The sequence below is a fragment of the Phyllobates terribilis genome, unplaced genomic scaffold (assembly GCF_046119375.1).
Source record: "Phyllobates terribilis strain yellow unplaced genomic scaffold, ASM4611937v1 Scaffold_5__5_contigs__length_657084704, whole genome shotgun sequence".
Taxonomy (NCBI): Eukaryota; Metazoa; Chordata; class Amphibia; order Anura; family Dendrobatidae; genus Phyllobates; species Phyllobates terribilis.
In genome coordinates, this window is record NW_027362765.1 from 151,927,372 (window position 1) to 151,954,147 (window position 26,776).

At 42.1% G+C, this 26,776-nt stretch overlaps 2 protein-coding genes across 8 annotated transcripts in view; one reads left to right on the forward strand and one right to left on the reverse strand.

Moving 5' to 3' along the window:
- Nucleotides 1–26,776, reverse strand: part of GJC1 (gap junction protein gamma 1) — a 143,042-nt gene that overhangs the window by 84,200 nt on the left and 32,066 nt on the right. Inside the window, exons 2-5 of one of the 6 annotated variants that reach the window (XM_073683212.1) lie at nt 25,376–25,590; nt 24,840–24,974; nt 22,228–22,301; nt 19,334–19,489 (exon numbers count right to left, since the gene is read on the reverse strand). In XM_073683212.1, the coding sequence (XP_073539313.1) occupies nt 19,472–19,489; nt 22,228–22,301; nt 24,840–24,974; nt 25,376–25,590 (442 nt within the window). In that variant the 3' untranslated portion in view covers nt 19,334–19,471. Of the gene's footprint in view, nt 1–16,415; nt 19,490–22,227; nt 22,302–24,839; nt 24,975–25,375; nt 25,591–26,776 lie in introns of those variants that run through there. The other 5 variants (XM_073683210.1, XM_073683209.1, XM_073683208.1 and 2 more) reach the window with 5 other exon arrangements.
- Nucleotides 1–26,776, forward strand: part of HIGD1B (HIG1 hypoxia inducible domain family member 1B) — a 167,799-nt gene that overhangs the window by 2,440 nt on the left and 138,583 nt on the right. The gene's annotated exons all lie outside the window — the stretch shown is intronic.

The window sequence follows — 26,776 nt, forward strand, 5'->3', positions numbered from 1 at the left end:
AAAAAACTATGCTTTTTCCTCATATCGCCAAACAAAAAGTGGAAAAAAATGCGATCAAAAAGCAAAATGGAAATAAAAATGGTACCGCTGAAAACGTCATCTTGTTCCGCAAAAAAAAAGCCGCCATACAGCTCCATCAGCCGAAAAATAAAAAAGTTATAGCTCTCAGAATAAAGCGATGCAAAAAAAATATTTTTTCTATAAAATTGTTTTATTGTGTAAAAGCTCCAAAACATAAAAAAAATATACAGTACGTGTAGTATCGCTGTAAACGTACTGACCCGAAGAATAACCCTGCCTAAAAACCTAAAAAAACAATTCCTGAATTGTTGGTTTTTGTTAATTTTACCTCCCAAAAAACGGAATAGAAAGCGATCAAAAAATGTCCCGTACCCAAAAATGGTACTAATAAAAATGTCAACTCGTCCCGCAAAAAACAAGCCGTCACATGACTCTGTCGGCCGAAATATGGAAAAATTATAGGTCTCAAAATATGGCGATGCAAAAACTAGATTTTGCAAAAAAAAAGCGTCTCTTAGTGTGTGACAGCTGTCAGTCATAAAAACCCGATATAAATCTGGTATCTCTGTAATCGCACCGACCCGAAGAATAAAGTAATCTAATCAGTTATATCACACTAGGAACGGCGTAAAAAAATAAATAAAACCAATTCTTCACCTGCTACTGATTTGTTTATTATGTCTCCCAAAGATCGCAGTATGGCTCGGCACACATTTATCCTGCGCTCTGCGCTGAGCACTTACGCCAGAGTTTCCGTGTAAATCTCTGAAATATGTGATTCAGCCGGAACCCATGACGGAAGATTCCCTGTAATGAGGCAGATATAGGCCACTGTGGATGCCGTCTGGCCTGTGATCCACGGTGTCATTTGTTTTAGGCGTGCATAAAAGTGCGGTTGGCCACAGTTTTGTGCACTTCTGAAAAAAAGGACACCGCTAAACAGAGGCCAGACGGAGTCCAGAGTAACTCTGCTGCCTCATTACAGTGAATGGATCCCGCAGGGGTTTCATCTGAATTACATCACTTGGAAATTTAGATGGAAACCCCGATGTAAGTGCTCAGCCTAGAGCGCCGGATAAATGTTACGTAAAATGTTCCCAATAAAAGCTTCAACTCAGTCCTCAAAAAAAGCTAGTCCCCACTCAGGTCCGTCATCTGTTAAAAATATAAGGGACTTCCAAGTTACTGGTAGCAGAAAGGCTCTGGAAAAGCAAAATGGCCCTTGCCCCCCAAAAGAAATTCAGAAAATTTTGTGCTCCCAAATCCAAATGCCTATTCTACAATAATTTGTTCTCCAATTGTCAAATAGCGCTCCGTCTCTCCCAGATCTCGCCGCATGGCTGAGTGGTACGATACAGCCACATATGGGGTATTGCCACTTTTAGAAGAAATTGTGTGACATATTTCGGCACCATTTTTACCCATTGCCCTGTGTGAAAATGTAAAATCTGAGGGTAAAACATTTTTTTGTGGTAAAAATATAATTATGCTTTTTTCACTGCCCAATGGTATAAATTTAAAAATACTCACTACTTCCCTAGATGAATTCCTTGAGAGGTGTAGTTTACAAAATGGGGTCACTTGTGGGGGTTTCTGCTGTTTCGGCATGTCAGCGACTCTTCAAATGTGACATGGTGTCTGCTGCCTATCCCAGCCAACATAGCGCTCCTTTCTCTTCCGAACCCTGCCGTACACCAAAGCAGTGGTTTTCCCCCACATATGGGGTATCAGAATACTCAGGAGAAATTGTACAACAAATTTCAAGGTGCAATTTATCCTGTTACCCTTATGATAATGCAAAATTAGGGAATGAAAAACATTTTTTGTGGGAAAACTGTGAAAATTTTATTTTTACAGCGGATTATTATAAACTTCTGTGAAGCACCTTGGGGTTCACCACACATCTAGATAAGTTCCCTAAGGGGTCTAGTTTCCAAAATGGTGTCACTTGTGGGGGGTTTCCACTGTTTAGGCACATCAGGGGCTCCCCAAATGCAACATGGCGTCCGCTAATTATTCAAACAAATTTTACATTCAAAAAGTCAAATGGCGCTCCTTCCCTTCCAAACCCTGCCGTGCGCCCAAACAGTGGTTTGCCTCCACATATGGGGTATCGGCGTGTTCAGGAGAAATTGCACAACAAATTTCATGGTGCAATTTATCCTATTACCCTTATGATAATGCAAAATTAAGGGATGACAAACGTTTTTGATTATAAACTTCTGTGAAGCACTTTGGGGTTCAAGGTGCTCACCACACATCTAGATATGTTCCCTAAGGGGTCTAGTTTCCAAAATGGTGTCACTTGTGGGGGGTTTCCACTGTTTAGGAACATCAGGGGCTCTCCAAACGCAACATGGTGTCTGCTAATTATTCAGACAAATTTTACATTCAAAAAGTCTAATGGCGCTCCTTCCCTTCCGAGCCCTGCTGTGCGCCCAAACAGTGGTTTTCCCTCACATATGGGGTATCAGCGCGCTCAAGAGAAATTGCACAAAAAATTTTGGGGTCCATTTTTTCCTGTTACCCCTGTGAAAATAAAAAAAATTGGGTCTAAAGTAACATTTTTGTGAAAAAAGTTAAATGTTAATTTTTTTCTTCCACATTCCAAAAATTCCTGTGAAGCACCTGAAGGGTTAATAAAGTTCTTGAATGTGGTTTTGAGCACCTTGAGGGGTGCAGTTTTTAGAATGGTGTCACTTTTGGGTATTTTCTGTCATAAAGACCCCTCAAAGTGACTTCAAATATGATATGGTACCTAAAAAAATGTTTTTGTAAATTTTGTTGGAAAAACAACTTTTAACCCTTATAGCTCCCTAACAAAAAAAAAATGTTGGTTCCAAAATTGTGCTGATGTAAAGTAGACATGTGGGAAATGTTATTAACTATTTTGTGTGACATATCTCTCTGATTTAAGGGCATGAAAATTCAAAGTTGGAAAATTGCAAAATTTTCAAAATTTTTGCCAAATTTCAGATTTTTTCACAAATAAACGCAAGTGATATCAAAGAAATTTTACCACTATCATGAAGTACAATATGTCACGAAAAAACAATCTCAGAATCAGGGGAATCCGTTGAAGCGTTCCAGAGTAATTACTTCGTAAATTGACAGTGGTCAGAATTGAAAAAATTGGCCCGGTCACGAAGGCAAAAACAGGCTCTGGTGCGAAGTGGTTAATAAATATCAAGGATGGCCAACGACTTTATCAATGCTTTTAATTTTGGCCCTCTGTGTATTTGAGTTTGACATCCCTGCGCTATAGCAGGCATATATGAAATTTGAATTGCATTACTGCTCTAGAAAATATGAAAAATTGAGAATACTTAGAGCATAAAAGTGGCCAATTCATGTGCACCCAGCAGCCATGATCAGGCAATTCTCTCTGCTGGTAACCTACCTAATGTGAATCCTCTCTTAGGCTGAAGCCTACATTTATATGGGAAAATAGGATCCTGCTGTGATTAAAACCACCAGAGGCTAAGGGGAGAAGTGCTCAGTCAAATATGCCTATGTATACAAATATCAAAAGACTGACCGTCACTTCCAAACAGAAAACAGGTGTGTAGAGGTGCTTACTAAGAGTAGACATCTCCATATATAACTAACAAATAAAGTAGCACTTTGTACCACTATAGCATGCAAATATGAAATATATGACAATTTAACTGCATTGCTGCTCTAGAAAATAGGAAAAATAGAGAATACTTAGCACATAAATTGGCCAATTCATGTGTACCAGTCAGCCACGATAAGGCGATTCTCTGCTGGGAATCTATCTAATGTGATTCACATTAGATAGGTTCCCAGCAGCGAGAACAGCCTTATCGTGGCTGACGTGGTACACATGAATTGGCCAATTTATGTGCTAAGTATTCTCCATTTTTCCTATTTTCTAGAGCAGTAATGCAATTAAAATTACATATATTTCATATTTGCATGCTATAGCGCTACAGAGTGCTACTTTATTTGTTAGCTGACTTAGATACTGAGATGGGTGCACAATATGCTTTTCCACATTCCTTGTATATGACCATTATAACGGTACAATAGAGGCATCCCCACTAGAGGGAGGATACTCCTTATAATAGAGTTTGCCATTATGTGCATTACAACTTTTGGTTCTACAACATACCATACTATATGAACAATAGATGTGTAATATACTGCCCAGCACTATAGGTGATCTCTGTACTACACCAATTGCATCATCTATCTAAACCTATTTAATTTATGATTCTACCTTATGCATTTGGTGTTATTGTGTTAATAGAGACTAGAAATGCGATATAGGGGACACAGATAAGAGATGGGTTATTAGATTTGATATATTATAGGATTACCATACTTATATGACCATGCATTTTGTCACTGGGTCTGCATTCAACATTATGTAACTTCCCCACATTTTATATACCGTATATATTAAAGTGGTATTCCCATCTCCGATTCTATTCCAGCATAGTAGTAGTAGTAATAATAATAATAATAATAATAATAATAATAATAATAATAATAAATATAAGCAAATACCTCCAATTAGAAATTTAGTATAGTTCTTCGGATTCACTATGTCACTTACCCCATATGCAGTAGCTTAGGTATCCATGGTTACGATACCTAAGCTACTGCAATGCCCTGCACATGGGGTAAGTGACAGAGAATCAGAATAACTATACTATATTTCTAATTGGAGGTACAGTATTTGCTTATTATTATTATTACTACATCTACTTCATATTGGGATAGGATCTTGAGATGGGAATACGACTTCAAGTCTTTTTATTGTATTGTTTTTGTGTGCTGTCATAATAAAGAATTATTGATTTTGATCATTTTTGAGAGGGATTCTTTTTCGTTATCGGATTATTGATTGTTTATATAGACTTAGTTATTTGAAAGATGAAAGACCAAATAGGTTAACTACAACTATTCCTTAGTTAAGCAAGACAGCAATAGTAAAACTTTTCTAATGATGTCAGTTGGGCTGTATTCTGTGTGCAAACTAATCTCGTCAACATTATTCTACGCTGCTGTCACAACTAGCTGTAGTTCACATATTAATCGTCAGTCTGTTGCTTTTCAGCTTGTTACCATATAAGGATGAAGGAGTACATTTTTCTCTTTGTGTCTCGGCTTTGGTTAAAGCCTAGAAGAAAATGCAAAGCAGACACTGGATTAAGGGGAAAATCTTTAAGACAGGGTATGAAGAATGAATACTAGTTTTAAAAAAAATTAAAAAAAAAAGTATGTTGATAAATAAAGCAAAAATGATTTAATGAATACAAAGTGTTTCTGCCTGATTACTCAGGAAACAAACAATACGACAAGGTCCAAACCGCAAAAAACAAAGGGTTTCTCTGTGAGATCTTTCACAAATTGTATGACATTTAAAGGGGTATTCCCATCTCAAAGATCCTATCCCAATATGTAGTAGGTGTAATAATAATGTTAACAAATACCTCCAATTAGCAATATAGTATAGTTCTTCTGATTCACTATGTCACTTACCCCATGTGCAGGGCACTGCTGTAGCTTAGGTATCCATGATTACGACCACTCAGATCATGACAGTTAGGAGTTTGTGGTCGTAACCATGGATACCTAAGCTACTGCAATGCCCTGCACATAGGATAAGCGACATAGCGAATCAAAAGAACTATACTATATTGGTAATTGGAAGTTTTTGCTAATATTATTATTACACCTACTACATATTGGGATAGGATCTTGGAGATGGGAATACCCCTCTAAGGCTTGTTCACACGGTGAAAAAAAACAGACAGCACTCGGACCAAAATTATTTAATGGGGCAGTGCAAATTAGCATTTTTTTTAAATGACCGAATCTGTATGTGAAGAACAAAAATAGCAGCATGTGCTAGTTTCTTCCGTAAATCAGATGAGACTCATCCATCCAAGTCTGTGGGTGTGCAAAAAAACAATTGGATGCCATACAGAGCCACAGTATAGTATGCCCCATTTTCAAATATGCAATATGTAATCATAACTTTTATATCAATGTTCACCACTAAGTTTCAAAGTAAAATCTTTTCAATGACCGTGAAATTATTAATAATTATTTTATATTTATTATGTCAAATGTAGTTCTTTACACATAAAATATGTACACATCATATATAAAACACAGTAATATAAAATTAGCGGTACCACCTCAATGTAAGCATTATTTTGTCAACATTAACATTTCCCGACCTAGTAATCATATATACCGTACTTATAAAATAAAGCTTAAAGCGGTTTTACCACTTTTACAAAAGTGGTCCTCAATTGTTTACCATCATGTAAAATAAAAAAGCCAGATAGTACTCACCCCACCAGCGTCATCTTCTTCGGCAGAGATCTCAGCGATTGACTACAGCGGTGATGAGCGCTATAGTCATGCTTATAGTCACCGCTGCAGAAAAACAGAGACTGGAGTAGTGGCGGGGAGACTATGCTGGACCGAGGGGTTGGAGAGTACTATCTGGCTTTGTTATTTTACATAACAGCAAATGTTGGGTGACTACTAGTGTTGAGCATTCCGATACTGAAAAATCGGGTATCGACCGATATTCGCTGTATCGGAGCTCCGATACTGAGTTCCGATACTTTTACAATATCGAATACCGGAATCGGAAGTTCACATAATGCCTGCGCTCTGCAGTGTCTCTGAACGATGACAAGCTGGATGGCAGCGCTCAGCTGCGATCCAGCCTGTCATCAGAATGCCATCCCAGTGTGGGAGAATTCTCCTGCTCAAGCGCTGACATTACATTATCTCCCTTACATTACAATTAAATGGAATAGCGGAATTAATATTTTTTTAAGACGTTAATGCCACAGCCATGGTGGTTGTGGCATTACAGTGGTTGCCCAAATCGATGGGAACAGTGCTCACAGTGAAACATGAAAAGCCGGCAATTCATCAGCGGCATATACCGGTACCCGACAATTTAGAACAGAAAGAATAGAGTATCACACATAGATTAGATAGATAGAAACATGTCAGTCACATATATAAGAAGTACAGTGACACAGTTGGTTACTGTACTTGTCATTTAGTGTTAAAGGATTTATTTAAAAAAATAATAGTGTTTTCATGCACCGTCTCTTTAAAAAAGCCGGCCGGCAATTCAGCATCTGTACCCGACAATTTAGAACAGAAATGTGTGACCTTAAGAATTCAACCTGTGCGTCGTTTGTCTTCACTTGCCTTGTCATGTTTTAATGTTCATGCATAAGTATTCTTGTTTTAAGCTTAGTCCCGGAGTACTAAGTTTTACTAGGGGGGAATGTTTCACCCTGGCCTGGATGCCACAAATGTATAATAAAGCCGTGTCTGAGAGCAAGGGGGAGGTTCTCTGGTCAAGGACCATTAGCATGCAATACCTCCTGTCCCCGGCCAGTAGAGGGAGCAGGCTGCCCCTATAAAAGCTGGAACTGGGGGCAGGGTTAGAGAGAACTAGACAACCTGTCTCTGGATTGAGAGGTGTCCCAGAGCAGTGAGGGACAGTTGTGTTGCAGCCTAAGAGGCCGTGTGGCAGTAGGAGAGCCACGAGCCAGGGACAAGAGGCGAAGCGAGCCTGTCCTGGCAGATAGAGAAACTAATCTACCGGACTTTGGTGTCCGAGGCTGTTAGGATTCCAAGTCCTACAGCAAATAACCAGTCCGCAGGGGACTGTATGTCCTTTGGCCTAAGAAGCCCGGAGACCGGTGAAGCCACACCAGGCCAAGAGTAAAAAGGGACCCAAGTCGCCAGCCATACGGGCGAGAAGACACGGTGAGCTCAGGAACGTGGGCTATTACACCACGAGGAGGGAAATAGCCAGAGAGAGCGCAGAGAGCACGGTAGGCCTAAACCCTCACCCTGATCAGGGCCAGCTTCCCACTTGTTCTCAGACATCCAGGCCCCCTCCTAGCCGGGCCTGTTTTTGGGTCGTTTCAACTGTTCTAATAAAGACCCTGAACTGTTTAAGAGGCCTCAGTTTCCTGGCTATTGCTGTCGGAATCATCCCCTCCATCATCCATTATATACTGCCCTGGGGCCATACTCCTACCATGGGGAGTTGTACTATTCAGTGCTGCACATTTACATCAGCCCCAGCGGTCTGCACTGCAGCGGCGGTTAACCCTGACCGCAATCCACGGGTGGCGTAGTCGGACATTGCAAAACATATAGAAGACTGCCACTGGTCTGACCACCCTGAGCCACGGACCGGGTTGCCACTACTGCCCCCATTATTGCCCTGTTGCCCGGATCCGAGTGCCCCACGGCCCAGCGGGCGAGTCAGAAAGATAGAGCATCACACATAGATTAGATAGATAGAAACATGTCAGTCACATATATAATAAGTACAGTGACAGTGTTGGTTACTGTACTTGTCAATTAGTGTTAAAATAAAGGATTTCTTAAAAAAAAAATTGGCGTGGGGTTCCCCGTAATTTTAGTCTCTAGCGGAGGTTAAGCAGACGGCTGGGGCAGATGTTTGAAGCCTGGGAAGGGGGTAATACCCACGGAGCTTCCCAGGCTACTAATATCAGCCCCCAGCTGAATACCTAGCCTTTACTAGCTATTAAAATGGGGGACCCCAAAAAAAATTACGTGGGGTCCCCCCTATTTTAATAGCTAGCAAAGGCTAGGCAGACAGCTGGGGGCTGATATTAATAGCCCAGGAAAGGTGCCATGAATATTGGCCCCCTCCCAGGCTAGAAACACCAGCCGTCAGCCGCCCCAGAAATGGCGCATCCACAGGATGCGCCAATTCTGGCACTTTGCCTCGCTCTTCCCACTGCCCTGTAGCGGTGGCAGTGGGGTAATAGGGCTGGGGTTGATGTCAGCTTATAATGCCAGCTGACATCAAGCCCAGGTTAGTAATGGAGAGGCGTCTATAAGACACCCCCATTACTAACCCCATAGTGAAAGTTAAAAAAAACACAAACACCCAGAATAAAGTCCTTTAATTGAAATAAACACACAATTCTTTATTGTTCTAAATTAAACCATACCTACCGTCACGCCCATTCCAGCTGAAGCCAACGATCTCCTGCAATAAAAGTAAAATAATAAAGCAACATCATCCTTACCTTTCCATGGTTCCCAGGACGGCTTCAGCTCTGCTACATCGAGATGACAGGCTGGACCGCAGCAGAAAGCTGCCATCCAGCCTGTCATCCCGCAGACACTGAGAAGCGCAGGCATGCTTGCGCTCCTCAGTGTCTGGCTGTGACGGCATCCAGATGAGCCGACAATGAACTCAGCTCACCTCATGCACGTCACTGACAGCGTGGGAGAATTCTCCTGCGCATGAGGTGAGCGTGAGATACTCGGCTCATCTGGATGCCGTCACAGCCTGACACTGAGGAGCGCAAGCATGCCTGCGCTTCTCAGTGTCTGCCTGCGGCATGACAGGCTGGATGGCAGCTTTCTGCTGCGATCCAGCCTGTCATCTCGATGTAGCAGAGCTGGAGCTGTCCTGGGAACCATCGAAAGGTAAGGATGATGTTGGTTTATTATTTATTTTTTATTGCAGGAGATCGTTGGCTTCAGCTGGAATGGGCGTGATGGTAGGTATGGCTTAATTTAGAACAATAAAGAATTGTGTGTTTATTTCAATTAAAGGACTTTATTCTGGGTGTTGTGCTTTTTTTAAATACTTTACTAGAAATTCATGGCGGTCATGTCTAATTGGCGTGACCCCATGAATTTCGGGCTTAGGGCCAGCTGATAATACCAAGCTGGCCCTAACCCCTTTATTACCCAGTGAGCCACCGCACCAGGGCCCTGGATGAGTTGGGTACAGCACCAGAAGATGGCGCTTCTATGAACGCACCATTTTCCGGGGTAGCTGCGGACTGCAATTTGCAGCGGGGGGGGCCCAGAAAGCTTGGGCCTCCCTGCGCTGCAGATTCCAGCCCCCAGCTGCCTAGTTGTACCTGGCTGGACACAAAAATAGGGCGAAGCCCCACGTATTTTTTTTTTTTTAATTATTTCATGAAATTCATGAAATAATTAAGAAAAAAAGGGCTTCCCTATATTGTTGTGTCCAACCAGGTACAAACAGGCAGCTGGTGGTTGGGGGCAGCCCGTTCCTGCCTGCTGTACCTGGCTGGACACAAATGTAGTGCGAAGCCCCACGTCATTTTTTTTTAAATCGATTTGGGCAACCACCTCCACCAATACATTCTACATTATTGTTAGTTGTTTTCCTTCATGTAGAATTAACCTACAAGGAAAGAAAGGGCTTATTTTCATTCCGATATTTGTGTCCCATTGACTTGCATTGGTTTCCGGTATCGGAATCGGCGATATCCGATACTTTTTGGGTATCGGCCAGATCCAATCCGATCCGATATTTCCTGATATCGGAAGGTATCGCTCAACACTAGTGACTACTTTTCTAAAATGTGGAAAGGCCCTTTAAATCTTTCCATAGAGAAAAAATACTTAAATGCACATGGCATAAGAAATTTGCATAAAGTTTCTCACCATTGTCAAGATGTCTGTTTGCTGTCAGTGAACAGGAACATATTACTTCCCAGAGTACAGTTTGCTGTAATAATGTCCAGTCTGTATAATCCGACATAAGCTAAACAATCTAAACACCAGGTACACCATTGTACCTAAACTTAAGGTCAGGATACACATTTGACTAAAGTTGTCAGAACCCGACAATATCGGTGGGATCGGAAAACAATTTAATGTGCATGGGGCCTCCTGACTCTTTCCTGATGGATGAGGTAGGGGTACAGATTAGAAACCGGCCTGCTAGATTTCATATCTTGAGCCTTTGGTATGGCAAGGAGATAAGCCACTGCCAGAAAAGTTTGGTAATGGCTCTCTCATCTTGTAATCAGTCTCGGTGTATACAAGCCAATTGACAACCATGTACTGACCAGTATAGTCATGCCAACCGGAATTCTATGTGCACAGAATGATTGTTAATACGATTGTTTTTTGCACATAGATCATGCTATTTGCAGCACATCTCCTGTATACACATGACAATGTCGTGCCAATAACGATGATCTTTAAGCCTGCTTATTATGGAACTCGATGAATGAGTGATCTGAATGGTTCATCGGGTGATTGGCAGCCTGTTTACACGAACTGATAAGCTGGAACAAGCATTTCTATCAATGTGCGCTTCCAGATTATTGGCTTGTTTAAATGAGTCCGAACTAAAGTTGCTGTGAATCGATTTGCAAGACCCATTCCATCGGCCATGTCGATAATCTGTGGCCGCTGGATGGGAGTCTCTTAACTGACACCTTTCCAGGCTCCTATTTTGATTAGCCTGATATTGCGCCAGGCCAGCTAATGAAAAGAAGAGCTGTGGATGCCGTGAGGTAAGAGGCGGTTCTGTCCAGTGACCACAAATTACTGATATTGCCGACGGACTGTGTCCTATGAATCCATATATACAATACTAACACTGCATCACTGTGCAGCTTAGGCTAGGTCCAATGTTTTCCTATATGATTTTTTTTCAAATCAATTTTAAGTATTTGGTTGTATTTGTAGGAGCCAATGATTTAGTAATTTAGCTTTAAGATTTTTTGGAAATTTGTAAAAATTGGATACTATTACCGTGGTTTGTTTTTTTCCATTGACAAAAATCATACATGCCTACATGGGTGTGGGCCTTATGTACAAGGCTGTTCTATACAAGTTCTGAGTTGTCTGCAGCCATAATAAAGCACCATGCCAATCTAGGGGCCTATACTGCACTATTATATGTCTTAGATTTCATATAGGAGCATTTGGAGTCTTTTTTTCTGTCTCTAAAATTTATACAGAATCAGGAAAAAACACCAAGGTTACTTACCGGTAGCCAGTTTTTCCTGAACCCATGACAGCACACCTTGAGAGAGGGATCCGCCCCACCAAGGACAGGAAACCGTCTGAAATAAAAGGGCGGTACCTCTCCCTCGCTTCAGATGGATTACAGAGCATTGAGAGGACAGCCAGAAAAGGTTAGACACATAACAATTTTCCCCAGACCCTGGAATAAATCTTAGTTGTTATGGGCTTCCTACTACCCAACAGGGTAGAAACTAGGCCTGGTGAAAATCCCCTATTGCTCAGTAACAACCTCTCAAATTCCAAGCCGCCAGATGGAAACCTTTGGCTTGCGCATGGAATATCGGCCCCTGGATGAGAAGGTCCGGCCTGTCCGGCAGGACCCAGGGATCCGAGACCGACATTAGGCGAAGCAGGGAGAACCAGGGTCTTTTTGGCCAAAAGGGGGCTATCAGAATTATCCTCGCCCCCTCCTCCTGAATTTTCCTCACAACTGCCGGGATCATCAGTATCGGTGGAAACGCGTAGGCCTTCCCGAACTTCCAGGGTATCTGGAGAGCATCTACAGCATAGGGATTCTCTGTTGGATTTAGTGAACAGAATCTCTCCACCTTCCTGTTCGCCCTGGTGGCGAACAAATCTATGTCCGGTGACCCCCATAGCTGGATAATCTGTTGGAAAACTATCGGGTTTAGAGCCCACTCTCCTTGTCTTAACATGTGGCGACTGAGGAAATCTGCCGTTGAATTTTCTACCCCCCGGATGAAAAGAGCACTGAGGGATGGGAGATGCTGTTCTGCTAGATGCAGGGTCCTGTTTGCCACTACCATAAGGGAGCGAGATCTTGTTCCTCCCTGGTGATTTATATACGCCACTGTTGTCCGATTGTCGAACCTGATCTGGACATGGCGACCCTGTATGTGGGGAAGGAAGCCTATCAGGGATTTCTCTACTGCCAAAAGCTCCTTTAGGTTTGATGACGCTTCTTTTTCGTGACGTAGCCAGAGCCCCTGAACTGAGAGATCTGCTAGATGACCCCCCCCCAGCCGGAACCACTTGCATCTGTTGCAATTGTGTGGTCGACTGGTTTGGACCACTGTAAGCCTGAGGTCAGATTCTCCCTGTTTGTCCACCAGGAGAGGGCGTTTACTGTCTCCAAAGAAAGAGATAGTCTTTTTCCTAAATGTCCGTTGAAGGATTTTTGTGCTGACAGGACCTCCCACTGAAGAAGCCTCATATGACTCTAGGCCCATTTAACTGCAGGGAGACAGGAAGTCATGGAGCCTAGTAGGGACATTGCTTCTCTCAAGGACATCACGGGAGACTTTATGGCCCTTGAGACCAGGCTGATTTCGCAAACCTTGTCTTCCGGGAGGAAACAGGATTGGAGTTGGGAATCTAGGGTCAAGCCCAGAAAGATCTGAGTCCTTGAGGGGGATAGCTTTGATTTTTGAATATTTATTAACCACCCCAGGTGATGTAAAGCTGTCCTGACCTCTAAAAGTTGAGAGGAACAGTGGTCCTCCGATTTCCCTATTATCAGAAAGTCGTCCAGATAGGGAATAATCACCACGTTTTTGATTCGGAGAAAAGCTGTCACCTCCGCTGTAACCTTTGTAAACACTTTTGGTGCTATCGAGAGTCCAAAAGGTAGGGCAGTGAATTGGAAATGTCTCAATTGGATGAACAGGGCTACCCTTAGGTACTTCCGGTAGTCTGGATGGATTGGGACGTGATAGTAGGCATCTTTTAGGTCAATAACTGCCATGAAACAATTGTGGTGTAGGAGTTTTACTGCAGAGTTCACCGATTCCATCTTGAAAGTCTGGTTGTTTATCAGATGATTTAGACTTTTGAGGTTGATAATGGTCCTTAAGGACCCATTTGTTTTTTTTATCACAAACAGGGGGGAATAAAATTCCCGTCCCCATTGTGAAACTGGAACTTCGTGAAGGACCCTCTTGTTGACTAAGTCTAATACTTCCGATTCTAGGGCCATCTGCTCCTCCCTGGACTTCCTCCTGGAGGTGATCATGAAGGTTCGGTGAGGGACCTGACTGAAGCGTATCTTTAGGCCGTTCTTTATGATATCCAACACCCAGGGATTTGAAGTGATGGCTTCCCAAGCTGGGATAAAATGGGAAAGCCTTCCCCCGACGTCTAGCCTCGCGTCATTGGGGAGATTTTTTGGTACTGGAGGATGGTCCTCCAAACATGTAACCAGAGTCCTTTTTAGATCTGGGCTCCCATCTTTTCCTTTCTCCCGGAGGGTGACCCCGGTTAAATCTCTTCCTCCGAAAATGGAACCTTTTTGTTTCCCCCGTGAACCCTGGGAAACCTCTCTTTCTGTCGCCAGCCTTCTCCAAAAGCTCATCCAGTTTTTGGCCAAACAAAAGTTTACCATCACAAGGAAGAGAACAAAGCTTATGCTTAGATTGTAGGTCTCCTGGGCAACCCTTGAGCCACAGGGCTCGTCTGGCAGCATTAGACAAATTTGCAGACCTGGCAGCGAGTTTAACTGAATCCGCTGAGGAGTCGGCCAAAAAAGCAGATGCTGCTTGTAGCAAAGGCAGATTGGAGAGGATTTTATCTCCGGATATCTTTTTATCCTTGAGCTGGTCTCCTAATTGCTGAAGCCACACCATAAGTGACCTAGCGACACAAGTGCCTGCTACCGCTGGCTTCAGGCCCCCTGCCGCTGCTTCCCAGGTGTGATGCAGGAAGGAATCTGCCTTCTTATCCAGAGCATCCTTTAGACTGCCGGAATCTTCCAGGGGTAGGGACGATCTTTTGGATGATCGGGCGACAGACCCGTCAACTTTAGGAATTTTGTCCCAGGACCCAGAGACACTATCCTCAAAGGGGTATCTCCTTTTAGAGGATGAGGGCAACACTCCTGATTTCTCCGGCTTCCTCCATTCCCGGTCTATAAGGGTTTGAATTTTAGAATTCATTGGAAAGGAGCGTCTTTTTTCCTCCAGGCCTGCGAACATAATGTCTTCCAGGGACCTGGCTGCCTTTTCCTCCCTCAACCCCATGGTAGATCTGACCGCTCTGACCAACTTGTCAGTATCCTCAATAGGGAAACAGGGCCTACCACTTTCTGATGAAGAGGAGGATGCCGAATCACAAAGGCAAAGATCCTCTGACTGGGAGGATAAATCATATTCGGAGGAGATATCTTTATGGGATCTTTTTCCCCTTTAGCAAGCCTTTCAGGGAATCCTGCACCTCAGAACGGATTACAGACCTCAAATTAGAAGCGAAATCCGGGGTGCTCTCTGCTATGGTTTGGTTAATACAGCTTGCACAAAGCTGTTTCTGCCAATCTATGGAAAGGGGGGCCTGGCATAAGGCGCAAACTCTGTGCTTCTTTTTGGCGCTACTATTCTTAGGTTCCTAAGGAATGAAGCACATAATAACTTTCCATTACTATTAAGTGACATTCACGAAGATCACTCACCCCTGAAGTCACAAAAGGGTACAGGATTTGGAGGCTGTGGCAGGACATAAGATGAATCCCTTCTGGATGGCCCTGAAGCATCCGACACCTTACTTCTCCTGCTGCCGCTGCTGGAGCGGCTGTCCGTGTGCGAGGTGTCCGACTGCTTCTTCCGCTGGCGTTCATGAGGTGGAGGGGTCAGCTGCTGCTGCTCCTGGCTGTCCTGGTCTGCCATAGCTGCTACACCACAAGAGTATAGGCAGCGCTTGACCAGGACATCCCCCCACCTTAAATAGGGCACATCCGGACCTCCTCCGGTTCTTGAGTCCTCCCCCCTCCTGACACCCACCGGCCGTTGTTTTGAAAAAAAAAAAAAAAACGACCGGCAAGAGCTTACAGGGCGCCGCCATCTTGGATCCGGGTGCCGCCTCCCCGACGTCATTGGGCACGCCTCTCCCAACGTGCACCGCGCCGTGACGTCAGGCGCGTCACACCCGGAAGACGCTGCTCCCGGCGTGCGACCAGCCAGGAGCCTGCGGCAGGGAGAGGACAGCGCAGCGGTCTGCGGGTAGCCGGAGCCCTCCTCATCGCCTGCGCCCGCTCGGACACGGCTCCAGGGAACCGCGGACGGCGCTTATGGGACCCGGTGCACAGGCAGGTGCCCGCTCTTCCACACCAGAACAGGCCCAGGTAAGTAGGACACGTTTCTTTAGACAGGTTCCCATCAAGGACAGGAAACCAACTGAAGCGAGGGAGAGGTACCGCCCTTTTATTTCAGACGGTTTCCTGTCCTTGGTGGGGCGGATCCCTCTCTCAAGGTGTGCTGTCATGGGTGAAGGGAAAACAGGTATGTCATGTCTTATGAAAAGCTTTATTATGGAGGTATTATATGGCATCTGACAATGCGCAAATGTTACTTATTACAGAACTGTAGAGACTCTGTTTGCCTCCATATATGCCCTGTTGTGTCTAGGCTTCCTTTAAGTAAAACATTACTGTACTTACCTGTAATAAATAAACCACCATAAAGAATTTCAATGGGGAATGCTTCAGAATGTTTCTTACACATAAAAAAAAAGAGTTTGGAATCCTGTTAACCAGCTGAAAAAGAAGTTTTATTGCTCAGTTATAAGCTTGATAAAAACTGATGTTTAACAGCAAACAATATAGAAAACGCAGGTCTTGCCTGATGAAGGAGCCCAAATTGTCTTTAAGCCTTGTTGTTTAACAACATTTCTTATATTTTGTTAGCCATTGAAAGGTGTCATTTCCAAGACTATTGTTTCATTCTCTTTACTGAGAAAAATAAAACTTGCTTCTTTCACATTAATAGTTTGTAACATTCAAATAATAATAAAATTATGATCTTAAGAAACGAGACAATGATACAGAAAAGGGAGGCACTTGTTCACATAAAAGAAAAAACAAAACAAAACAACACTTTCAGACAAAGACATACCATTTCTCTGTATGTAGCGGTCATGTCTTTGGCTGTTAGCTAGAATTACTGCATCCCATAACAAACATCTGATGAATTTGTAGGAAGGGGAAGTCGGGGATCTGGTTTCCATCTATACATGCCTTTCCCCTTTCTCACAGAGTTGATAAACTAAACACTATAAGTTAATGAATAAATTGTCCATTGCGGTATGTTTCATGAACAATCTATCCTGTGAGGTCAGCTATGTTGATATAAAATAAGAACAATACATTATATTTAAGGGAATCCATCAGGTGCTTTTTGCCTCCCACACTGCCACCACCACCACTATTCCCTTCTACTGCTCTACTAAAAGTGTGCTTGGTAGCCTACATCATTCCAAGACCTTCCTCATGAATGTCAATCATGCCAGACTGGGTGGGATTAGAGTGCGGCCAGATTAATTGACTTTTTTCCAAATTGTCTACACTTCCTTAAATGCAAACTGGTAATTTGCACAAGGCACTAGCAGGAATTAAAAATTAAAGGGGATTCCCATCTCCAAGATCCTATCCCCAATATGTAGTAAGTGTAATAGTAATAATAATAATAATAATAATATTAGCAAACACCTATAATTAGAAATGTAGTATAGTTCTTCTGGTTCTCTATATCGCTTACCCCATGTGCAGGCATTGCAGTAGCTTAGGTATCCATGGTTATGACCACTCATATAATGACAGTTAGTTGTTAGTAACCATGGATATCTAAGCTACTGCAATGCCCTGCACATTGGAGAAGCAACATAGCTAATCAGAAGAACTATAAGAAAACATTTCTAATTGGAATTATTTTCTAATATTATTATTATTATACCTACAACATATCGGGATAGGATCTTGGAGATGGGAATACCCTCTTTAAGCATCAGCATCAGCTTGGACAGGTAGTATGCATATTAAGTGAGAGGATATTAAAAGTTGTTTTAATCAAAATTAAGCGTCTGTTTGGGTTGCCACGCATAATTTAGAAAGTGTATGATAGTGGTGGCAGTTTGGGGGCAAAAAGTACATGACAGGTTCACATACAAACAGCACTCTGCATAACAATACAAGGCACTTTTAGGGCCACGGCTGACACCTGAGAGGCAGTCTGGCAGCAGAGGGGTAAAGGCAGTAATTTATCCAGTAATTTGCAGCTACAAAACTAATAAACAAAAGCTGCTTGATCATATTATAATTAACCAGTTTACTAGCATACCAACTTTGATAAATTACCCGCCCTTCAATACTAAATGGAAAAAAAAAACTAGAAATGAATTATGTATAAAAGAATATAGAATAAAATAGATGTATAAAAAACGTTCGGCATTCCATATGCCAGAATATAATAAAGACCAGGAATGTACTTTGTGATAGATTGCAGGTCACAGTCAAAGCTTCATGAGCCAAGAGAACAGACTGCATAATCCATGGCTTTTTCCCCTCCAATCCTTTCATCATATAAAAGAAATGGCCGTCTTGTATAAGAGTAAAAATATTTACAGGAATGGAAGATATCACTCAGCTGTCTGCTCCTCCCGGAGACTGTAAGTCATAACTTTCTGCTGGTGCATTATCAAATCCACACAGAGGTCTTTCCATCTCCAGACCGGCTGCTGACACTGCTCTTACTTGAGCCTTTCTTGGGCTTCTTCTCTTTGGTGGAAGGTGGGTTATTATGGCTACTGTAAGCTTGGATAGCAGATTCCAGGCGTTCCTGAGCCACACGGACCTCCCGGTGAAGGTGTTCTAGTTCAGTGGGAATACTGTCCTCGCTGTTACCATACTGCTGTTCCTGGGCAATATTGGCTCTGTTCTGTTTATAAGCCATTTTGGCATTTGTAAGTTCTGTGTAGTGGATCTGATCTGGTTTCACAGCTATGTTATATCCAGGGGGAGCTGAAGGTGTATTCCATGAGAAAGGATAATTATATGATGAGGAATCATCCACTTGTTTCCCTCTGTTATTAAGTGCATCCCGTATGGTCCCAAACCCAAGATGAAGCATCTCCCAAACATTCAGGAGCAGGCACAGGCAGCTTACTCCATACATTATTAACAAGAAAATGGTCTTCTCAGTGGGCCGGGATATAAAACAGTCCACTGTATGTGGACAAGGTTGCCTGTGGCATTCATATCTTGTAATCACTTCAAATCCATACAAGAAATATTGGCCAGCCAAAAATCCAATCTCAAAAATGGTCCTAACCAACAACTGAAGGACATAAATTCTTAAAAGTCCATCAGCTCTTATCCGCCTTCGTCCATCGTGTTTTATCTTGTTATGGCTTATTTTCCCTCTGTCGCTGCCCAATTCAGTCTCTGGATACATCATGGGGTCCTCTTCGTTGTCATCTTCCACTTCTTCAAGAGCGCGATTTTGCTTCCAGCGCAAAGACAATGCTCTAACCCTGGCCTTCCTGTCATACTCGTTACGCTCCTCCATTTTTGCAATTTTGTGAATAGCATAGCCCAAGTACAACAGAGGTGGCGTGGCCACCAAGATAATCTGAAATACCCAAAACCGAACATGAGAAAGGGGGGCAAAGGCATCATAGCAAACGTTCTCACATCCAGGCTGATCAGTGTTGCACTCAAACTTAGACTGTTCATCATAGTAAATGGATTCTCCTCCCACAACCGTCAGAACAATGCGGAAAACTATCAGTACAGTCAGCCAAATCTTTCCAACAAATGTCGAATGATTATGGATTTCTTCTAACAGACGTGTCAGAAAACTCCAGCTCATGTTGCTTGTTCCTCCTTGAACATAAAAGGGAAAATTTAGTGAATTTAAAAGCTCACAACTCTTTTTATTTACCAATTATATATATAACCGAGTACACCAACAAACACATACAATATGTGAGACAAGAAGTTCCTCGCAAAAAAATCAGAATTCAGCAATAGATCAAAAAGCTCAGATTACTCAGTCGCTACATTACTGCAAAAGTTATGACTAGCCATTGGCTTAATTAAACCAGACAAGCATAAACTGAATTGCAAGACATATCAGGCAAGGTGCACAAGCGACAATATGGAGAGTGTGCAAGATGTTTACTATAATCACTGCTAACAATTATACCCTAAGGCACTGATTTATCACTTGCGGTTTTTCAGTCGCTTTTCTTTTTGTCTTGTGGTGTCGTGTTTGCCACCAAATTCTTCAAAATGGAGCATGTCATTTTTATATTTTCTGTCTCAAACTGTTTTTCAATTGTTGGGCGCGAAAAGTCGCACATTTCACAAAATGGCATAAAAAATTGCGTCAAAATACAGGTGTACTCAAAAGTACACTATGGGGGGTGGGGACTGGAGTTGCAGAAAATTTTGCACATTTTTATAAAATCACAATTGCTGAATCAGGCGAAAATATCATATCTGGAATCACTAAACTTCACTCACAAAGCAAAAAAATCCACAGGTGAGCACATATAAAATCAACTTAAAAACGGCGCAAATAGAATAATGAATTGGGTATAAACAACTACAACAAAAAATGCGCACAACACACAAAACTAGACAAAAAACAGGTGGAAAAGGCAATGATGAATCGGGGCCTAAGTATATGTAAGCTGATATTATTCACTAGGTTCTGAACTATGATCATATTGACTATGAAAGGTCACTCATGCTAAGAACAAAACAGTTTTGATATTTTGGGATTGTACATGAAATCACCAGAAAAATGCCAAGAACTGCAATTAATTTAGTACATTCTAAAAAAAAGTTATGTGATGTTATCTGCCAAGCGAGAAAGAGAAATTATGCCACAGAGTACTTGAAATTGAAACTTCTTTCTATTATATTTTTGATTGGTACCATTTTCTTAAAGGGGTTGTCCAAAAAAACAAAGTACATTTTGGATCTTGGAATAATAATAACTTCAACAATTGGATGTGTTAAAAAAATGTTCCTGGCTGAGAGAATCTTATAAGGCTGTGTGCCCACGATGCGTTTTTTAAGCGTTTCCGCAGCAGCAAAAACGATGCAGAAACGCTTAAAAAACTCATGGTAGAAGACCTGCCATGTTCCCCAATGATAATCCACATGTGCTGTGCACATGATGCGGAAATTTCCGCTGCGGATTATCATTGCGGAAAAAAACGCAGCACTACCAATTATTTTGCGGAAGTACTGCGTTTTCGCCGCCATTGACTTGCATTAGAACGCGCCAATTCCGCAAGACTGCATCTGTACTAGCGTAATTGGCGCGTTCTAATGTGCGGATGGTACCCGGGTGTGGAGGACAGGAGACTCTCCTCCACACCCAGGTACCATTAAAAAAAGCTGTAAAAAAAGAATAAAATAAAAAATAAATGTACAATTACCTTCTGGCGGCCCGCTCTGCGCTCCTACTTGCTTCCCGACACTTCGCGATGGAATGAAGGACCTGCGCTGACGTCAGAGTCATGTGACGGGTCACGCGACGCTGACGTCGGCAGGTCCTTCAGTGTACTGCTGCCAGCAGCCGGGACAGAGGGAAACAAGCCAGCTTTCCACTTTCCAAGTGATGCTAAAATCGCTTGGAAAGCGCTTGTCAACCCGCATGCAGAAATGCAAGTGAAGAACGCTTCACTTCCACATGTCCCTGGCAGGAAAACGCATGTACAATCCGCATGCGTTTTTTTCTGCCAGGGAGATGCAGAAACGCTCAGGAAAAAATCCTGAGCATTTCAGCATCGTGGGCACATAGCCTAAATGTTCCTCTGCTGTGTACTGTGTAATGGCTGGGTCTGACTGTGCAGGAACATGGTCTGATCATACCACATCTCCTGGGCAGTGGAGGAAGCAAAAGAGAGGATACAGATAGCACAGCAGGTGATCGCAGCTACTGCTTTCTGTAAGGAATAACATTTACCTGTCTGATTTCAAACATATTTACCTCAAAGAAAGAATTAGAATTACCATGATGTCCTGTCAGTATACTCTCTTTTGCGTCCTCCCCTGTCCAGGAGATGTGGTATGATCAGACCATGTTCCTGTATGGTCAGGAACGGCCCTTACACAGTACACAGCAGAGGAACATTTATAAGATTATCTCAGCCACAGGAAATAAACTTAAATGTATTTTATTTATATTTTATGTGATATAGCAACACAAAGTAGCCAGTATTTGTGAAATGTAAAGGCAATGATACATGGTCTCTAATTATTTAAAAAATCTAAATCTAAAAATTGTGACGTGCATTTGTATTCAGCACACCTTAAGGAGAAAGCACACATTGTGGCTGGCAAAGTGGTTGAAGTTCTGCCTCTGGACTGGCCATTGGCCGCATGACTGTGAATCAAAAATGTGCCGCTAAAGGCCAATGCACTGAGTTTTGGCTGAAAGTCGCTAGTCACCATGTGTGGTCTCATCCTTGGTTTAATTCATGGTACTTCTGTGTTAACCGTTTAAAAAAGAACAATGAAAAAAAAAAAAATTAAAACATACATTTTCTTGCATGCCCAACAAATGAATTCTACACAAATTTTGTAATAGGCACAGTAATAAATACCTGCAGCCCCGATTTTTTGTCAGCTGATGTTTCCAGAGACATAAAAGTCTCTCTGGTAGCATTCAGTAATCCCACTAAAAAACACAAGATATCTGTTTATTTTCATGTATGCTTTATAAAATGCTGTGTTTAACAGAAAACAAATATGAAAACGATATAGCAGGTTAAACGGAATCTGTCACTCGATTTGGGCGGCCAGAATTAATCATAGCCTGGCTGCATGATGGCAGCCAGGTATGTTTTATGCTTAGGCGTTTCAGAGAAAACATATGTTGGAGAGTTGACTTTTCCCGGCACCACGCCTGATGATTGACAGGTATCTTCTTATGTAAACACATGGAAGAGACCTGTCAATCACATGCTCCAGAGCGACAAGAAGCCGGCTGGGGATGGCAATGAATTAGTCACGTATCTCTCTATAGTTCCGGGCCAGTCTTCAATCATGTTTTCTCTGAAAATGCCGATTCACTTTAAAAGTCATATTACATATTTTACAAATAAATAATGCTACGAAACAACCTTGGCTTTATAGCTCACTACAAAATATAGCTGTAGTATTGCTGTCCAAAGAAATGCAGCAGGTAGCTTGAAATCTCTTCAAAACCGATCAGCTAGCAATTTCTTTTAGATTTTTGTGCATTTTTTTTTTTAACATGGTGGCTACCTCTTCACTACATAGGATGTAATGAAAATAATTTGAAGATATATTATATTAGAGCAATATCAAAGCAATTTATCTCTAGAGATCACTTAACACTAGGACTACTGGACTCGTGACCCCGCCTAGAACTACTGAAAGGAGTCATTTTGACTCCTTGCTTGTTTTCGTTTATTTTTAGAGTTTCATTTGTGGTTATTTATTAATAATTATATTTTTTGTAATGTATTATTATTGTGAGATCCAACAGTAATGCTTTTGATTGTTGTTTTTCTGCTTTTCTTATTTTTCTACAGAAAATAACAATAATTATAATAGACGTTTTTCAAACATTTTTTTTTATTCAAGTGCACACATATAAACAACAACTGAAGAACAAAAAGCAGAGAAAATGTAGGTGGAGGAGCATAAAAATGAAAATATGGCGCAGAATTCACCTTCTAAACATTTGGTGTTTCGCATTTTAGGCATTGCCTTTGATTTATGGCAGTACATTGCCCACACAAAGACTTACCACAAGTCTTACAATTTCCGACAGATCTATTTTTCTTGCACTTTTCTTTGATCTGGCAAAATTTTGTTTGAACCATCACTTCTGAGCATGTAGAAACTTGGGATGTGGAACCCTTTTCCCTATCTGTGACATAAGGACCACTCAACTCTCTCACAAGCGTTTGCAAAAATGCCTTGCGTGACATTTTTTGGTGGGTAATCTCCTTGAATATTATCCATGCATTTATACCCGCAAAGTCTAAGGCATTTTCAAATGCATGAACAGGCCATCTCCTTGTGCATGTTCGTGTGGTATATTTTCATGCCATCTGATCCACTACATCTACTCCATATTTTGTTTCATTGTAAAACTTTACCGTTTCTGGAGTTTTTTTAGCGGAATCAGACGCAACAACAACATCTGGATGGACGGAACTCAAAATGACAACATTTTTGTTGGGCTTTCCTTGATATACTGTAAGTGTAAAATTGTCTTCATTTCTAAACACTTTAGTGTTGTACAATTCCTCTTTCATGGATTTTATTTCTTTAGGCACTTCTCGCCTTATCTTGTTCAGTGTTCCCACGATGATTGTTCCTTTGCTTTTTAGCTGTTTAGCTAATTTTACTGAAGTAAAATAATTATCGGTTGTAACATTGCGACCTTTTTTCAAAAACGGGTCCAATAACTTCATTACCACATGGTCAGCTAAACGGTCCTCAGCACGGCGTGTGTCATCTTTGCCTAGATAAGGGAAGCCATTTGCCAGATATTTGCTCCTCTTATCAACAGCTAGCCAATATTTGTGGCCATATTTATCTGGTTTAGAAGGCATGTACTGCGTGAATGGACACCTAGTTTTGCTTGGGAAAAGTTGCTCATCCACCGTTATGTATGGGCCAGGTTTGTAACACGCAATACAATTTTCAATAAACCTGTCCCACACAGTAGAAAATAGAGCAAACTTGTCCGTTTGCAGTCTCTCCGATCGAGTAGATTTCTCATCAAATCTGAGAAACCTCATAATTTCAACAAAGCGGTCCCTAGACATTGTCGCTTTGCAAAACGGTATTCCCCAGTCATTACACCAAATACTGCTAATCGAGTGACTGTTCGTGCCAGATACTCCACGAGCATAGAATATCGCAATGAATGCATCTAGCTCCTCATCAGATAGAGTAAACTGTAAATTATTGTTCCTGCATGCTTGTGCAAGCGTACAGTTCTTTAGATGTGTCAATATATATGAATCAAAAAATAAACGCCATGCACTCAAAGGACTATCGATAATGATATTTCTTCTGGCGTATCCTGTAGGGCCAGGTGCTTCTCGAAGAATATTTTGGCTGTCACGCCTACCAGGCAAGTGTTCTCCAATTTCAACAGGTTTCCATTGAATACCATCCGCTGAAACTAGTATTCCTTCAGATTCGCCTTCTCTGGTGTTTGTTGTTGCATTACCTTCGCCGCCATCGTTATCTGTTGTTCTTTCATTTCTGGGACGTTTTGCTGATTTTTTCTGTCCACGACCAGGAGGATGGTCACGAGGCAACATAACTGCATGAGCCCGATCCCCAGTTGATGTGCTTGGAATATCTGTAAAAAAGTTGATGAATATTTAGAATTTTTGTTTTGTAAGGGTCCGTGCACACTGGCTGGATTAGCGGCGGAATATCCGACCAGATATTCTCACCACAATCCGGCCCGTACCTGCCCGCACAGGTACAGAGCGGAGTTTCATACCTGAAGCTCCGCTCCGAACCCCGGGCTGGAGCCGCTGTTTGGGACGGAGCCGTGCTCGCGCGTAAGCAAGCGCTGCTCTGTCCCTGACAGCGGCTCCAGCCCGCGGTTCGGAGCGGAGCTTCAGGCATGAGCGGGCAGGTACGGCCTGTATTGCGGCAAGAATATCCAGATGGCTATTCAGCCAGAATTCTGCTAGTGTGCACAGGCCCTAACTCAGTGTGTGGAAGAACAAATAAATACACATAACTACTTACCTTCTGGATTTGTTCCTTCTGAGTCTTCAGATTCACTTGATATGTTCTGAGGAATGAAATCTTCATCACTGTCAGAATCAAATACATGTTCCTGCAATTCGGATTCCGATTCATCCTCCGGTATGGATTGCAAAGTAGCCAGAATATCCTGAGGCTTTATCAAACGTCTTCTCTCCATATTCCTCACAAATTCCATAATTCTATATAGTTCCCTGCTGAAATATAGAAATGAAATGAAAACTAAAAGAAATAATAACTGTTCTGCCACCTTCAAAAGTAGGTGGGCTGAATCAGTTGACAGACAGCTAAACTATTTCATAACAATTCATACCTGTATGAGTCTTCAGAGCTCGTATGTCTGCGTCTGTTCTCTTTGTCTCTTCAGCTGAACTGAAAGTAAAGTTACTATCCAGAATACGGTCTCCTGCTAGGACCTTAGAAAAACACCACCCTTCATTAGCATAAGATAAGAGCCTAGAGTAAACAAGCTATTTTGTTCAGCATTACACAGTAATACAAGCAGGTAAAACACAAGGAAAATGTGAAAAGTTGACATGTAAATTGAACTACATCTATATGAACATCAGGGTAAATAAGACAGAGTGAAAAAATTATGCACAAAACTTTATAGCAACATTTAGTGACAAAAGGACCTCAAAATATAGTAGGGAGTCAAAATGACTCCCTTCAGTAGTTCTTGGTAAATTTTGAAAAAAACGCGCAAATTTTTCACCAAAATTATTTATTCTCACAAAATCTTTTTTCACATCATATTTGAGGAAAAGTCACCGAGTTTCAAGCCGGAATTCTGAAAAATGTAGTCACAGAAGAGAAATAAAAAACGAAAGGAGTCAAAATGACTCCATCAGTAGTTCTAGTGTTAAAGCGCACCTGTCAGCAGGATTGTGCTCAGTAAACCACATATACTGTCAGGTGGGCAACATTACACTGATTAATATGATACCTTGGTTAATGAAATCCGTCCTGTGGTTCTTGTGTAATCTTTACTTTCAGTTTGAAGATAATGATATGCTCGTGTACTGGGGCGGCCTGCGGGGGCGCTCTATCTGTATGCCTTCTGACAGCTCACTGACCGTTCACTGACCTGCCTCCTATTTTACATAATGCATCTAGTAGTGCGGGGCTAGGTAAAATAGGAGGCAGGTCAGTGAACAATGAGTGAGCTGTCATAAGAGCATACAGGTGAATATGTAAGCAGCACCAGATAGATCGCCCCCCCCACAGGCCGCCCCGAAGCACGAACATATCATTATCTCCAAAATGAAAGTGAAGATTACACAAGAACCACAGGACGGATTTCATCAACCAAGGTATCATTTTAATCAGTGTAATGTCACCCACCTGACAGTGCATGTAGTTTATGGGGCACAATCCTGCTGA